This window comes from Crotalus tigris, unplaced genomic scaffold (genome assembly GCF_016545835.1).
Source record: "Crotalus tigris isolate CLP2741 ecotype Arizona unplaced genomic scaffold, ASM1654583v1 scf7180000019964.508439, whole genome shotgun sequence".
In the NCBI taxonomy this organism is placed as follows: Eukaryota; Metazoa; Chordata; class Lepidosauria; order Squamata; family Viperidae; genus Crotalus; species Crotalus tigris.
In genome coordinates, this window is record NW_024097794.1 from 215,036 (window position 1) to 232,500 (window position 17,465).

Below are 17,465 nucleotides of genomic sequence, written 5' to 3' on the forward strand. Positions count from 1 at the left end.
TTTGAATTCTGAAGTCCCAGAGCAGTTTAATTTTATCATTTTCTATGACTTTCTCTATTTTATGATCCCACCAGTTTTTGCTTACAGGCAAATGATATTTTTGCATTATTATTATTATTATTATTATTATTATTATTATTATTATTATTATTATTATATACGAGTATAAATGTAATAAATAATAAAGGAGAAGGGCACAACTTCCTCTCCCGTCTTGAGGCTTCCCTTAACGTACTGAGTGTGACGTCGCCATATAGCTTCGTCTCAAAGTAGCCGGCAAAGCCGTGAAGCACCGTATTCACGTCCACCTGGAATTCCAGCGTTTGGTAGCGGTTGTTGTCCTTGAGAGGGTCTGCAAGAGAGAAAAGACAAGGCAAAAAGGTATCATGGGACACCCAGAGGCTCTAAAGCAGGCGTGTCCAACTCGCGACATAGCGTGACTTTTTCCCCATTGCCAGCAATGGGGTGGGCGCGGTTTCGGCATGACGCATCTGGTCTACAGGCTGGCAGTTTGACATGCCTGCTCTAAAGAAAGCAAGGATGAAATATCCAAGCCAAATCCAGCTGTTTTTAACAGAGTGGGAGATGGCTTGCTGTGGGTGGGTGAATCCAGGTTTTCTAGTAAAGTTTTTTTTTTTTTTTTAAGCCAGCCTTTTTTCTTATGTAGACCAGGGCTTTTCAACCTTTTCACAGATTGTACCACTTTTAGGACATGACAATATTCGCGCACCACCACTGCTTAGCAAGGTGTCAAAAAATTAATGACTAAAAAAAAGGGAGGGGGGATTTTGGGCTTTACTGGTTAGATTCATTTGTTGTTATAGAAATGGCTAGTTTACAGTATTATGGAAAAGTAAAAAGTTGGGGGTTCAATGTTAATGCTTCCTTCTACTGCAACAGAGGAAGTCAGAAGTCAATGCTTTTTCTTTTTCCCTTCTCCCCCTCACTTTTCCCTTTTTCTCTCACCCTTGGCTCGCAAAAGCCCCTCAATCGCTCTCTCACTCACACTTTGCTTGCAAAGGCCTCTCTCTCTCTCTCTCTCTCTCTCTCTCTCTCTCTCTTTCACTCACACTTTGCTCACAAAAGCCCCTCAGTCTCTCACTCTCCACTCAAACACACTTTGCTGTCAAAAGCCGCTCTCTCTCTCTCACACACACACACACTTTGCCTGCAAAGGCCACTCTCTCTCTCTCTCTCTCTCTCTCTCTCTCTCTCTCTCTCTCATTCACTCACACTTTGCTCACAAAAGCCCCTTGGTCTCTCTCTCGCTCTCCACTCAAACACACTTTGCTGTCAAAAGCCGCTCTCTCTCTCTCTCTTTCACTCACTCACACTTCGCCCGCAAAGGCCACTCTCTCGCTCTCTCTCATTCACTCACACTTTGCTCACAAAAGTCCCTCAGTCTCTCTCTCACTCTCCACTCAAACACACTTTGCTGTCAAAAGCCGCTCTCTCTCTCTCTCTCTCTCTCTCTCTTTCACTCACACTTCGCCTGCAAAGGCCACTCTCTCTCTCTCTCTCACTCACTCACACTTTGCCCTCAAAGGCCACTCGCTCGCTCTCGCCTCACTGCTTCACTAACAAAAGCCTCTTCTCTCTCTTTCTCTGTGTTTTTTTTCTCTCCCTCTCCCACCGAAACCTGCCCCTTTTTATAGCTTCTCCTCTCTCCGTCTGCCTCTCCTCCTTTTTTCAGCCAGGGACGCATGTAGCCGCATGCGTAGATCCTGAGGCTTCTGCCGAGCCCTGCAGCTCCAGCTGATCTTCTCCAGGCCTATGTAGAGCCGCTTTAGCTTGTTCCCTCCCCCGTTACATTTGGCTAGGGGTCAACGTATCACCTGCCAGGTGCTAAAGTACCACCAGTGGTATGCGTACCACTGGTTGAAAAGCCCCGATCTAGACAACTAACAATCTAGTTTAGGCAAGTATCCCTTTCCACAACACTGTATGGGTATTTTGCTTTCCAAAAGCATTGTCCCTACCTGGATTGGGGTGTCTGAAGGAGAAACAGGCTTTTGGGGGTGCTAGCTGGTGGAAGTTGTGAAGACGAACAACGTACGGCATTTCGAATTGAGCCTGGGAAGAAAACACGAAATAAAACAGAATAAAACCAGATTTTTAAAATGCCAAATGTGTTAGGGTTGAAGTGTTCTCTGAGCTCGGTTTTTTTTCCTTGCAGACGTTTCACAACCCACCTAGGGAACATCATCAGGCCTACTGGAAGATGCCATTCCCAAATCTTTTTTAATAGAAAGGTTCCAATTTCCGTTTGTCTCTAAGGATCAAATTAAAGGTTTGTAACAATTTCTCTTCCATGTGTAGGATGGAGTATACTACATGTGTGATTCTGTATACTGCTGGAGATTCCTTTTTGTTTCGTATCATTAATAAAATTAAATTTAAAAATTCTTCGGGGCACCCTGCAAATCTAAAGGATGTATTTAAATTAGGAGATTTGATTACAAAATACGTATATTTGATTATATACGTCATTTTGAGACACGGGATCCTTCATTATTTTAACAATGTTATTTTAACTGAAATAACTTGATTATTTGAATACACGTAATATTTGACAATAAATAATTTTAGGTATTTTAGATGTTGGGCAAAAAAAAAAGGCTAAAGTGAGAATTCTCACTTTAGCTTTTTTTTTTTGCCCAACATCTAAAATACCTAAAATTATTTACTGTCAAATATTACGTGTATTCAAATAATCAAGTTATTTCAGTTAAAATTAGATAATGGAAATTACCAGAGGGAGTATTTAAAAATTAAACATTTGTTTGAATGTGGTTAAAGTAATAAAAAGACTGTGAATATAAATGATTAGTTTAAGAGGGATGAGCCCTTAAAGTAATATAATATGCCTTCTTTTTTTTTCTTTTGTGTTTGGTTTTTTAACATGAGAAATATAAAAATGTTGGGATGGTTTATATAAAAGAAATGTTTTCTTTGTTTTTTTCCTTTTTGGTCTTATTTTGTTTTATGATACGAGAAATGTAAAAATGTGATGGCTTGTATGAGAAAAAAGACTTAAATACCTAAGTGTAACTAATTTTGAGAAAATCTTAACCAGTAAAAATGTTTTGAATATTGTGGGCAAAACAAATTTAAATAAGAATTTTGCAAACAAGATTTACAATGAGGCCATCAAGATGATCAATGAAAAGAAGCTTTATAATGATGTGGCTGTTATCTGCAGAAACATGAGAAAAATGTTTATATTTGTCATTTATTTAAATAGGAACTGTATTAATTTAAGATTGGCAAAAGAGAATATTATTGGAAGAAGAGGAAATCAAGTAAAGCTATTATTATATTGTCAATAGAATTATAGAAATTAATTGTTACTGATTGTTTTTTAAACATTAACCCAGACAGCACAATGTTTACCAAATATTAAGGTGTATGTTAAAAATCAATAGAACATAAAAAAATTTTTTTTTAGGAATTTTAACCTGACGTTTATTACATACATATTTTTTTCATTAGGAAAAGCCCTACTTTTTTTTTTAAAGAGATCAAGAAAGCAACAAAGATGATTAGGGGACTGGAGGCTAAAATATATAAGGAGCGATTGCTGGAATTGGGTATGTTTAGTTTAATGAAGAGAAGGATGAGGGGGGACAGGATAGCAGTGTTCCAATATCTCAGGGGCTGCCCCGAAGAAGAGGAAGTCAAGCTATTCTCCAAAGCACCTGAAGGCAGGACAAGAAGCAACGGGTGGAAACAGATCAAGGAGAGAAGCAACCTGGAACTAAGGAGCAACTTCCTGACAGTGAGAACAATTAACCAGTGGAACCACCTGCCTCCAGAAGTAGCAAAATGCTCCAACACTGGAAGTTTTTAAAAAGAGACTGGACAGCTATTTGTCTGAAATGGTATAGGGTTTCCTGCCTGAGCAGGGGGTTGGACTAGATGACCTCCAAGGTCCCTTCCAACTTTATTATTATTATTATTGATCATCGCACAGTCAGCCAGATGTTCAGACTGGATTTGGCATTTTGGTCTACCTATCGAGTCCTTACCAATGACCTGGGATAGGCAAACGTGGATGTTTGACGGTATTACAGATATCGTCGCAGGATGGAAGCAGTTCCTAGTAAGGCCGCCTTTTGCAATTGACTAATGGCGAATATGTCAATGCCGATGATGGTGTTCAAGTGGTGCTTCAGATATTTTGGGATTGCACCCAAGACGCCTATTACTATTGATACCACCCTTGCTTGCTTTTGCCACAGTCTTTCTATTTCTATTTGTAGGTCTTTGCATTTTGTGATCTTCTCCAGTTCTTTCTCGTCTATTCTGTCTCCATTATTATTATTTTTTTTTCCTTCTCCAAACAGATTTTAATTTCTTTCTAGCGAAGAACACATTTGGGGACCCGCTCACCTCAGGATCGCGATCCTTCTCACGACAGGCCCGCACTTCGTTATAAAGCTTTGAGGACGAGATGGGGCCCAAGAAAGAGGTATAATCACAGGGGATGCTCACCCCGCCCTCTGCGCAGGGGGGAAAAGCAAAGACACATCAGTCGCTTGCAATTAAAATAGGACGTTGAATCTATCCGGCTCAGCTAATCAACAGACCCTCCAGCTGGCTTATGGCATTATTACTACACGTAGTCCTTGACTTAACAACCATTCAGTGACCGTTCAAGGTTTAAAAAAGGGATTTACAACTGATACTTGCATTTACAACCACTGCGGCATTTTCCCACAGTCACATGATCAAAAATTAGCTGCTCGGCCACTGGCATGTACCCGTGACAGTTGCAGCACGCTGGGGTTGCAAATGCAATCCCCGTTTGCAGCCTTGCCAGCCGGCTTTCTGGCACGCAAATTCCACGGGGGGGGGGGGGAAGCCCAGATTCACTTAACAATCCCGCGATTTGCTTAATGACCGTGGTGATTCACTTAAGAACCAGGGCAAAAAAAGGTCAGGATTGTAAGCCGCCCAAAGTTACCCTGTGTGGTAAGATGGGTGGCCCATAAATTTTATAAAGAAAAAATAAAAGAAAAAATAATAAAACAACAGAAAATGAAATAAATTAAATTAAAATACAATAAAAAAGCCATAAAAGGAAAAAAAAAAGATATTAAAATAAAATAAAATGTAATAAAATAAAAAATGAAATAAATTAAACAAAAACAATAAAAAATAAAACAAAATAAAAAACAGAAAAAATGAATGAAATTAAAATAAAATAAAAAACAATAAAACAAAAAAATGAAATTAAAATAAAATAAAAAACAATAAAAAAAATGAAATAAAAGTGTAATAAAACAATAAAATGAAATAAACAAAAACAATAAAATAAAAATGAATTAAAATAAAATAAAAAACAATAAAACAAAAAATGAAATAAAAGTGTAATAAAACAAAATGAAATAAACAAAAACAATAAAATAAAAATGAATTAAAATAAAATAAAAAACAATAAAACAATGAAATAAAATAAAAGTGTAATAAAACAATAAAATGAAATAAACAAAAACAATAAAATAAAAATGAATTAAAATAAAATAAAAAACAATAAAACAAAAAATTAAAATAAAAGTGTAATAAAACAATAAAATGAAATAAACAAAAACAATAAAATAAAAATGAATTAAAATAAAATAAAAAACAATAAAACAATGAAATAAAATAAGTGTAATAAAACAATAAAATGAAATAAACAAAAACAATAAAATAAAAATGAATTAAAATAAAATAAAAAACAATAAAACAATGAAATAAAATAAAAGTGTAATAAAACAATAAAATGAAATAAACAAAAACAATAAAATAAAAATGAATTAAAATAAAATAAAAAACAATAAAACAATGAAAAAAAATAAAAGTGTAATAAAACAATAAAATGAAATAGACAAAAACAATAAAATAAAAATGAATTAAAATAAAATAAAAAACAATAAAACAAAAAATGAAATAAAATAAAAGGTCAATAAAACAATAAAATGACAATAAACAACAAAACAATAAAATAAAAATGAATAAAATAAAATAAAAACAAAAAACAATGAAATAAAATAAAAGTGTAAAAAAAGACAATAAAATGAAACTAAACAAAAACAATAACAATAAAAAAGGAAGTAACAATAAAATATAAAAAAACAATAAAAACAAAAATGAAATAAACATAAATAAAAGTGTAATAAAACAATAAAATGAAATAAAAAAAAACAATAAAATAAAAATGAATTAAAATAAAATAAAAAACAATAAAACAAAAAATGAAATAAAAGTGTAATAAAACAAAATGAAATAAACAAAAACAATAAAATAAAAATGAATTAAAATAAAATAAAAAACAATAAAACAATGAAATAAAATAAAAGTGTAATAAAACAATAAAATGAAATAAACAAAAACAATAAAATAAAAATGAATTAAAATAAAATAAAAAACAATAAAACAAAAAATGAAATAAAAGTGTAATAAAACAAAATGAAATAAACAAAAACAATAAAATAAAAATGAATTAAAATAAAATAAAAAACAATAAAACAATGAAATAAAATAAAAGTGTAATAAAACAAAATGAAATAAACAAAAACAATAAAATAAAAATGAATTAAAATAAAAAACAATAAAATAAAAGTGTAATAAAACAAAATGAAATAAATAAAAACAATAAAATAAAAATGAATTAAAATAAAATAAAAAACAATAAAACAATGAAATAAAATAAAAGTGTAATTAAACAATAAAATGAAATAAACAAAAACAATAAAATAAAAATGAATTAAAATAAAATAAATAAAACGTAATAAAATAAAAAATGAAATAAAATAAAAAAATGTAATAAAATTAAAAACGAAGCAAATTCAATTAAAATGAAAAATAAAACCCAAAAAATTAAAATAAATAAAATAAAATATAATAAAACGATAAAAATGAGATAAATTAAACAAAAACAATAAAACCATAAAAAATAAATGAAAATAAACAAAATAAAACAAATACAATAAAACAATAAAAAAATGAAATGAAATAGAATAAAAAGAAAACAAAAACAAATTAAATTAAAAATAAACAAATAAACAAATAAAGAAAATGTAATAAAATACAAAACGGTAAAATAAAAATAAAAGAAAATTAAATATAAAATAATATTAGGCACAAATCCCTTAGGAACTGCCTTGCTCAACAGTGGAAGTTTTGCCCCTGGTTCAAGGGCTCCCTGCAGTCTATAAATATTCTAAATATTTCTGACCCCAACTGTCGTTTTTTTAAAGCTTCCATAGTCTCTTTTTCCGACTCACCTTTCAGACAATGTTCCGCCCCGTCCAGACACTCCGGGGACAGTTCGTTGTCGGCGAAGGAGCCCAGCAGTTCCGACACCATCAGATCCGCTTTCTCGGGCGCCTCCCACTCGCGCATGTCCCGGGAGACCACCGTCACTTGGGAACCCCATTCCTCGTACTGCCAGCTCTCCAGACTGGAGGAAAAAAGCGCGGGAAGACGTGGAGGCAGGTCAAAGGGACTAGCACCTTCGATCGTGTGGAAGACCTTCTCTCCACAAAACTGCCCCGCAGAGCAGACGAGTATTAAATACGATTAAATATTCATCTTCCATCCCCCCAGAAGCAAGAGGCAGAGAGGAAAGGACGAGAGACTGCTCTCCAAGCTGGCTGAGGGGGATTCTGGGAGTTGAAGTCCACCTATCTTAAGGCACCCCCAAGGTTGACCAAAACTACTCTTAAAGACTTCCAGTGTTTCATCCATCCCCTTTGGATAAGGAAGGGAAGAAGGAGGGTGATGCTCTCTGAGCAGAATCTGTTTGGATTTAATTTGGCCTAAGAAACAATTATTTTGACCGAGACGATGGCTGTGCTAAACTGTGGTTTGGAACAGGGCTCTCCAAACTTGGCCACTTTTAAGACTAGTGGACTTCAACTCCCAGAATTCCACAGCCAACCAGGCAGGCTGGAGAATTCTGGGAGTTGAAGTCCACCTATCTTAAGGTCCCCAAAGCTGAACAAAAACTATTTTTAAGACTTCCACTGTTTCATCCAGGGGGGGGGTCTTCAAACTTGGCCCTTTGATGACTTGAGGACTTCAACTCCCAGAATTCCTCAAGTCATCAAAGGGCCAAGTTTGAAGACCCCTGGCTTCATCCGTCACCTTTGGATAAGGAAAGGAGGGAAGGGAGGTGCTGTCTGAGCACAATTTTTTTAAATTCTGTGCCCCGCTTCAGAAGTGCGTGTAACACCCCATCTCACCCCCTGGGTTCCCGGTAGGACAAACCGGATGGGAAAGAAACCATGATGCTAATGGGTAGATTCCCCCCCCCTGCACTTTGCAATGGTTCCAATAGCTAAGCCGCAAAACGCAAGATCAATCAGTCTTCTCTCGCCACGGTGCCCTCCCCAGAAGTGTGACTCTCAGTTCTTGGATTAGACCTGCCAATCTCCTGGTGACTGGCCCCCAAATCACCCAGTGCTTTTCCTGCCTAAGGTAAGACTAGAATTCCCAGTCTCCTGGTGATTGGGTCCAAATCCCCCTGTGGCTTTCCTGCCTAAGGTGGGACTAGAACTCCCAGTCTCCTGGGGATTGGCTCCAAATCGCCCTGTGGCTTTCCTGCCTAAGGTGGGACTAGAACTCCCAGTCTCCTGGTGATTGGCTCCAAATCACCCTGTGGCTTTCCTGCCTAAGGTGGGACTAGAACTCCCAGTCTCCTGGTGATTGGCTCCAAATCAACCTAAGGCTTTCCTGCCTAAGGTAGGACTAGAACTCCCAGTCTCCTGGTGATTGGCTCCAAATCCCCCTGTGGCTTTCCTGCTTAAGGTGGGACTAGAACTCCCAGTCTCCTGGTGATTGGCTCCAAATCCCCCTGTGGCTTTCCTGCCTAAGGTGGGACTAGAACTCCCAGTCTCCTGGTGATTGGCTCCAAATCACCCATTGACTTTCCTGCCTAACGTAGGACTAGAACTCCCAGTCTCCTGCTGATTGGATCCAAATTACCCATTGGCTTTCCTGCCTAAGTAGGACTGGAACTCCCAGTCTCCTGCTGATTGGCTCCAAATCACCCTGTGGCTTTCCTGCCTAAGGTAGGACTAGAACTCCCAGTCTCCTGGGGATTGGCTCCAAATCACCCTGTGGCTTTCCTACTTAAGGTGGGACTAGAACTCCCAGTCTCCTGGGGATTGGCTCCAAATCACCCTGTGGCTTTCCTGCTTAAGGTGGGACTAGAACTCCCAGTCTCCTGGTGATTGGCTCCAAATCACCCTGTGGCTTTCCTGCTTAAGGTGGGACTAGAACTCCCAGTCTCCTAGTGATTGGCTCCAAATCACCCTGTGGCTTTCCTGCTTAAGGTGGGACTAGAACTCCCAGTCTCCTGGTGACTGGATCCAAATCACCCTGTGACTTTCCTGCCTAAGGTGGGATTAGAACTCCCAGTTTCTTGGTGACTGGCCCAAGGTCCTCTCGCCAGCATTTGTGACTAACGCAGAACTAGAACTCACCGTCTCCTAGCAACTGCTCCAAAGTCACCCAGCCAGCTTTCATGCCTAAGACGGGACTAGAACGCCCATTCTCCTGGCTTCTAGCCTTTACCTTGGCTTTTATGACTCGTGGACTTCAACTCCCAGAATTCCTGAGCCAGCATGGCTCAGCTTGGAAACCTTTGCCTTTCTCCTCAGCATGGCTGCCTCAGGAATTCTGGGAGTCGTGGTCCACGAGTCATAAAAGAGCCAAGGTGGCCTACTGCTGCACTAGGCCACGCTGGCTCTCCCCAAAACACTTTTTCCTGCACAATGACACCCACAGGCAGATTCCTCCCCCCCCCGACACACACACACACACACACCCCATCGGAACCAGAGCTTCACGCCAAGGACATGAAGTCCCTGGCAGCAGGCGAGGACCAACTTACGTCACCACAGCGTTGGGATTCTTCTCCACGGCGTAAATCTTCACGCGCCGATTGGCCTGGCGGGCCGCTCGGAGGGAGGCGTTGACGAGAGGACCCCTGCCAGCCCCCAACACCATCACCACCCTGCAGGCCGGGGCAAAAGCAAACAGGGAGAAACGTGGAACACAAGACAAGGAGACGACAAAAAACAACAACAGGCCGTTATCTCTAATTAGGGCCGGGCTAAGCCGGCGCCCCACTGGGAGCAATCCAGCTAAAAACAGGGGGCAGCCCAGCTGGCGAGTGAGCGATTGAGTGATTGTCGCACAGGCCAACAAGTGTGTCTCCACTCACAATCAAACACAAGCCCGCCCACCTGCTAGGCGATAAGCACCGGCAGCAAATGAAGCCGAACGAGTAGCTGGTCTCATGCCTTTTGTTAAAAAAGGGGAGTTGGCGGGTGTGTGTGTTATGTGTATTTTGTGTGTGTGTGTGTGTGTGTGTGTGTGGAGAACGTGCTTAAAAGCGAGTTCTAATTAAAAAGGCGACTTTTGCATTGTGCTGTTGGCCCAGCTGCCTTTTTTAAAATGAGTTTGTCTCGGATCACACACATCCTGGACGGAGTTGTGTTGTGTGATGTTGTGTTCCAGAGACCGGAAGGGGTGACCAGGCGGTCCTCAGACTTACGGCCACAAGGGAGCCCCAAATTTCGGTTGTGGCTAAGCAAGACGGCGGTTGAAGTGAATTCTGCCCCCGTTTTTAACCAAAGTCTTGCCAAAGTTGTTAAGAGAATCGTTGCAGTTAAGTGAGGAACACGGTCGTTATGCGAACCGGGCTTCCCCCCCCCATGGACTCTGCTTGCCAGAAGGTCACAAAAGGGGGATCACGTGACCCTGGGATGCTCCGACCGTCGTAAATACGAGTCAGATGTCAGGCCTCAGAAACCTGATCACGTGACCGTGGGGGGATGCTGCCGGCGGTCGTTCAGTGTGAAACACGATCGTAATTTCCTTTTTTTCATTGCTGCTGTAACTTTGAACGGTCACTAAAGGAACTGTGGTAACTGCCTGCGACATTATTGCTTTGCTACAGAAAAAAAATAAGGATTAAAAATTGAGGGAGAGGCCACGTTTCAGCTTATTATGGGTGGTCCTCGACTTATAACCATTTTGTTTCGTGACCGTTTGAAGTTCAACGGCACTGAAAAGGGGACATACGTCCAGTTCTCACACTTATGACCATTGTAGCATTCCCCCCGTCATGGGTTTCAAATTTGGGTGACAACTGTTATGTGTTTGCGGTGCTTTCAGCAACCGGGCTCCCGAAATTGTCATTTGCAACCTTCCTATGGAGCTTCTGATAAGCAAAGTCAAGTCAGATTCACTTACTGACTGCCAGATTCACTTAATGACTATAGCAACTCATTTAACAACTGTGGCAAAAAAAAGGTAGTCAAATGGAGCAGGACTCGTTTAACAACTGCCTTGCCTGGCAACCGAATGTTTGGGTTGCGCTGTCGACATAAATCGAGGAATACCTGTATTCACTAATATTATTTAACGAAAGGAACCCAGGATGATTGACAGGTGCCCTTGCATCCCTGATGCAGGTAGCCCCTCCCCCAGTGGGTCCGTCGTAACTTCGAACAGTTTCTGAGCAATCAGTCGCAAGTCAAGGACGGTAAGTCCGTTGTAACTTCAAACAATTCCTCAGCAACCGGTCCCAAGTCAACTCCTTCACTTGCGACCGGTTGCTTAGCAACTGCTCCAAGTTAGACAGACCTACCATCCCTATTTGAAGATCTGACGGTTGTCTCCTGCAGTCGCGGGACTACAATATGGTTGCTTGGCAACCAGCCCGGCTTTACAGCCATTGGGGGGCGTCCCGTGGTCACATGACCACCTTTGACAACGATTTGCTTCCAGCCGTCAGCAAAACTGGCCCGTAGCAAACCACTGACCACAGCAGGGTTCTCTTTGTGACCATGGATTTGCTTAATGACCACTGCAAAAATGTGAGAATTTTACAACCTTCCCAACTTACGACTGTGATGGGCAGGCTTTCCACGACAGTCGTTAAGTCAAGGACTACGTGGTACACTTTTCTAGGAGGGCTGAAATGTGGCAAAGAGGAGGCAGACGTATCTGACACATTTTGTCAACCTACTGTACGTCCAAGGATTGTGACACACACACACACACACACACACAGGCCTGCCTCCACGTTGGGGTTCCTACTCACTGGACATTCGTGTCTTTCTCCTCGTCGGGAACACGGTCCAAGAGGCACCGGTATATTGCCTAAACAGAGAAAAGCAACACGACAACTTTAGTTTTCCCCGTCTAGAACAGGGGTCCCCAAACCTCAATCCGTGGACCGGTACCGGGCCGTAGCATACCAACAACCAGTCTGCACAAACAAACAAAATCCCATCCACAAGATGCAGACAGCACACAAAACCACACACCCCTCCGGTCCGCGGAAAAAACATTTTCCACAGAACCAGTCCCTGGTGCCCAAAAGGTTGGAAACCTCTGGTCTAGAACACTGAGAGTCACACAAGCATTATGGCTGCCCTCAAAGGGCCAGTTGCAGGTAAGACTATGTATCACAGTCTTCACCCTAGCACCCTAACCCGTGTTGACTACTGCAACGCAGTCTACATGGGGCTGCCCCTGAAGAGCATCCGGAAGCTCCGGTTAGTGCAAAATGATGCAGGTTTTGTGCAGACCTGGGTGTGCACGTGTCACTGCCAAGGTATTAATTTAATAGCTAAATAGCTTATCTAATGATGTAATGTCAGGTGGATGATGCAATGATAGGAATGACTCAGCAGGGTCTGTGTCTCTTTAAGAGCAAGCAGGGTCTGGATCCCTTTAAGAGCCTGAGTATAAAAGGGAAGGCTTTTGCTGGAGTGTCTCTCTTTCTCGTCTGTTTCCTGCTGTGTGCTGGATCCTGCTGTATTACCACGTATATGTATATTGTTCCTGGTGTATGATATTGTAGATAGTGTAAGATAAACTACCATTTAATATAGACCACTGTTTACTGTGTTTACTCCTGGGTTATCTCAGCGCAATAAGACTGCATGCTCTGACAGTCACCTCTGCTGAGGAAGCCGCACTGGTTGTCGATTTGTTTCCGGGTGCAATTCAAGTTGTCGGTTGTCACCTTTAAAGCCCTTCATGGCTTGAGATCAGGTTATCTGAGGCTTGCCGGTCACCTCTACCCAACTCATTAGAACGGGGAGAGAATGTTGTGGGTCCCCTAAGAAGATGCATTTGGCGGGACCCAGAAGGAGTGCCTTCTCCGTGGTGGCTCCCTCTCTTTAGAACATCACCACCACCCCGAGATTAGATTGCCCCTCCACTCTTTCAGAAGGCACTGAAGATGTGGTTCTGCCAGCGGGCCTGTGGAACCCAAGCGGGCTGTAACCCATTAAATGGCTAGTATGAAAGTTGGACCATAAGAAAGGCTGAGCGCCGAAGAATGGAGGCCTTTGAACTATGGTGCTGGAGAAGACTCCTGTGAGTCCCCTGGACTGCAAGGCGATCCAGCCGGTCAGTCCTAGAGGAGATCAACCCTGACTGCTCTCTAGAAGGCCAGATCCTGAAGTTGAAACTCAAGTACTTTGGCCACCTAATGAGAAGGAAGGACTCACTGGAGAAGAGCCTAATGCTGGGGAAGATGGAGGGCAATAGAAGAAGGGGACGACACAGAATGAGGGAGCTGGATGGAGTCCCTGAAGCAGCAGGCGTGAGCTTAAATGGACTCCAGAAGATGGTAGAGGTAGGGAAGGCCTGGAGGAACATTGTCCATGGGGTCACGATGGGTCGGACACGACTTCGCAACTAACAACAATGAATGTGTGTTGTTGCCGGGGTGGGGAGTGTTTCTTATTTTATAATTCTATTATTTTTCTTCTGGTTATTTTTCATTCTTTTGACAAGAGTGTTTTTATAGCTCTCTAAGTCGCCTGGAGTCACCACGTGCGAGTAGGCGGCATTATACATTATATATTTTCTAAATAAAGAAAAATAAATCAAGATTAGCTCTGAGCAGTAGGAGAGACCGAGCCACAGATCTCTTGCCCGGAGGAGGAGCAGCAGCAAAGGGAGCGCGTGCACTCCAGCAGGACGCGGTTTCTCGACTAGCTTTGGGCTAGAGCAGTGGTTCTCAACCTTTTTAATGCCACGACCCCCAACCGGTCGTAAGTTGAGGACTACCCAACTGGTCATAAGTCGAGGACTACACAACCGGTCGTAAGTTGAGGACTTTCCCTGCCCGGGAGCGCTGCGCATGCGCGGTGCCGCCCCCTGCGCCGGCCGAGGTGTAGCTGGCAAGCGGCAGAGACGGCGCAGGCCAACCACCGGCTGGGCCACCAGCTGGCCCAGCTCAAGGGAGGTAAGGCACTTGCCGGGCCCCACGCGCGCCAGCAACCCTCCCTGCGCCCGCCGGCCTCCCACCTCCCACCCCTGGCCCTCTTTTCCTTACATTTTTAGTAGTTGCTCAGCAGGGAGGGGTGGAAGCTTCCAGACAGCTCGCCTTCGCTGCAGACAACTTGCAGCACCGTTTGCAGAATGGGACTTTTGGCGGGCTCAGCAGGGCAGAGACAGCCTGGACAATTCCTATTGGCTTTTGAAAGCCAATAGAATTAGACTCTATTCAGAAGAGTCTATTCTATTGGCTTTCAAAAGCCAATAGAATAAAAGGGAGTAGCGCAGCTAAGGAAAAGGGGGGAAAAAATGGCGGACTTCGTTGTTTGGTGACCCCCGTGAAATGGTCGTTCGACCCCAAATGGGGTCCCGACCCACAGGTTGAGAACCACTGGGCTAGAGTCTGGTGCACGCAAACCTCCCGTCTCACGTTTCCTCGCGTCTTTGGGGGAAAAGTCTGCAAGGCGCGCAGCTACTTGTGGGGACGTGCAGCACAGATGGAGGAAGAGGAAGAAGGAGGCGAGGCCGGGAGGGGTGAGAACTGAAGCAACACACAATCCAAGCGCCTTCCGTCCTTTCTCTTTCCTTCCCTCCCTTTCCTTCCCTCGCCGGTCCCTTCCCTCCCAGGCAGAGGGGGCTTTAGCCTTTGATTTTTACTCAAATCAACTCCTCCTTAACTGCAACCCTGATCCTCTCTTTTCTCAGCCATCAGCTGCGGGAACGGGACGACTTGTCACAGCCGACTCACCATGGCTAACTCGCCATGGGTCAACTCACTGCGGGACAAAGTAACAATTCTATTTAATTCTTTAAAATAAATAAATAAATAAATAAATAAATCAGTGGTTCTCAACCTTTTTAATGCCGCGACCCCCAACCGATCATAAGTCGAGGACTACTCAACCGGTCGTAAGTCGAGGACTACTCCACTGGTGCAGCACCGTTTGCAGAATGGGGCTTTTGGCGGGCTCAGCAGGGCAGAGACAGCCTGGACAATTCCTATTGGCTTTTGAAAGCCAATAGAATTAGACTCTATTCAAGAGAGTAAAGTTGTTGGGCGATCCCCGTGAAATGGTCGTTCGACCCCAAATGGGGTCCCGACCCACAGGTTGAGAACCACTGAAATAACTAACTAAATAAATAAATAAATTTAAAAGTTTGCCATTCGCATTTCATTCTGTCCCTCCTATTGCATTGTTTCTTTCGTGGTTCCACCGTTTGTTTGGGGGGGTTTTTTTGATATTAAGAGTAATTTATGTCCCGCAACGAGTTACCCGTAGTGAGTTGTCTGCGGCAAATTGTCCTATAGATCTACCGGTTGCATCTTCATTTAATGCTTCATGCCAGTTTTAAAGACCGGGGTAGGGGGGGGTCTCCCAACCTGTGGGCTATTGGCCCGTCTATTGGCCACTGGGCCGTGTGAGTGGCAGGCTGGTGCATGGGTGTGCAAAGCCTGAGTCGTGCCAGGTCGCTGCAAAGCGTCACACGTGTTTGGGGCCTGTCATGCCTTCAAATCTGCGGAGGAAAATGAGCTGGAACATAGGGAGGTCAAGGGAGAGGAGTCGGGGGCTTCAGAAGAATGTGGGGAAGAGCAGGCCGAGGCAGGCCAGGGTCCTTCAGGAGTGGGACAGGCCGAACAGGAGAGGCAGAGTTCAGGCGATGAGCAAGGGCCACCCCCACCTGATCCAAGAGCACGGAAAGTGGAGAGAAGGCGGGAACAACGCAGGCAGGCTCAGCTACTCGGGAGGAGAGCATCCCGCCCTTCTCCACAAGGCACACCTGGAGACTGAGATTTAAGGAGACGCAGAACAAACACTGATTCCTTGGAGTGTTGTGTATTGTTGCTGATCTCTTGTCCTGCGACTTCTGTTTGGAAACCTGGAAACTTTGACTGTCGGACTGTATTTCGGATTCTCTCTTTTGAAAACTGCTAGGATTCAAACAGATTCGTTCAGTTTATGTTTTCCTCCTTGTTATCTCTAGGGCCTTGAGTACTTTCTTATGCTAATCAGACTGTATTTGAACCTACTTTCAGCCAGAGTAGGCTGAAGGGGTGTGTGTGTGTGTGTGTGTGTGTGTGTGTGTGTGTGTTCTTTTGTTGAGAGGCTTGCCAGCAAACGTGGGAGCATTTGGGGAAAATTTGGAGCAATAAAAGAACTGTTTGAATTGCCAACTGACTGCATTGCCTCTGTGCTGTGCCCGACTCGCGTGACCGTTGCAGGCGTTTGCTGTCCCACTCGCACAAGCATCGTGGAGTTCACCGCCCCATTCATGCAAGAGTCATGGGCGTTCACAGCCCCACTTGTACGAGCATCGCGGGCATTCACGGCCCCATTCGTGCGAGCATTCATGGCACCGCTCTCACGAGCAATGGGTGTTTGTGCACATGTGCCTGCATTCGTACACACAAACTCCATCCCCACAAAACCATCCCTTCTTTGCCCCCTCCTCCCCCCCCCGGGACGCCAAACCCCGAAAGATCGGGGAAGTCTGTTGTAGACTTTTTCATGATTTCAGCAAATCGCCGCCTCTACCTCTTAGACAACTGACCTGCTGGTACTGGGAGTATTTGATAGGGTCCTTCTCGAAAACTTCATAAGTCTGGGATTCCAGATTGTCCATCAAGGGCTGTTGGGATCAAGAACCAAGGAGAGGCATTTGAATCGGGGATAATCCATAGAAGGCAAGAAGCAAACTGGCAGAGCACAACTGCTCCCTCATCACTATTTGAGAATAATTCTGAATGCAGGTAGTCCTCGACTTAACGACCGTTCGTTTGGCGAACGTTCAAAGTTACAGCGGCACTGAAAAAAAAGTACTTGTTGAGTGCGCCAGATGAGTACCTGGGATCACGTGATCAAAATTTGGATGCTTGGCAACTGGTTCGTATTTATGACGGTCGCAGCGTCCCTGGCGTCATGCGATCCCCTTTTTTACGACCTTCTGACGAGCAAAGTCAATGGGGAAGCCAGATTCACTAACATATCAACTGCAGTGACTCACTTAGCAACCGCGGCCAGAAAGGTTGTAAAACGGGGCAATTCTCACAGCTGTTAAAGCTGTCTCAGGAGCGGGACGTTTGGATTCAATTGTGGCCGTAAATCGAGGACTACCTGTAATTTAAGACATGGTCAAGATTGAGCTGGTATGATGCCCGCTAGCTTCTA

The 17,465-nt window shown here is 43.1% G+C and overlaps 2 protein-coding genes across 2 annotated transcripts in view; both read right to left on the bottom strand.

Annotated features, from left to right (window-relative positions):
- RBM23 (RNA binding motif protein 23) overlaps positions 1-1,041 on the bottom strand; it is a 42,737-nt gene extending 41,696 nt beyond the window's left edge. The window contains exon 1 of the mRNA XM_039365111.1: positions 1,024-1,041. The gene's annotated coding sequence lies outside the window, so the exon portion shown is untranslated. The remainder of the gene's footprint in view (positions 1-1,023) is intronic.
- Positions 1-17,465, bottom strand: part of PRMT5 (protein arginine methyltransferase 5) — a 45,705-nt gene that overhangs the window by 5,547 nt on the left and 22,693 nt on the right. Inside the window, exons 9-15 of the mRNA XM_039365107.1 lie at positions 16,849-16,926; positions 12,104-12,162; positions 9,884-10,006; positions 7,272-7,447; positions 4,393-4,502; positions 1,980-2,073; positions 236-352 (exon numbers count right to left, since the gene is read on the bottom strand). Coding sequence (XP_039221041.1) covers positions 236-352; positions 1,980-2,073; positions 4,393-4,502; positions 7,272-7,447; positions 9,884-10,006; positions 12,104-12,162; positions 16,849-16,926 — 757 coding nt within the window. The remainder of the gene's footprint in view (positions 1-235; positions 353-1,979; positions 2,074-4,392; positions 4,503-7,271; positions 7,448-9,883; positions 10,007-12,103; positions 12,163-16,848; positions 16,927-17,465) is intronic.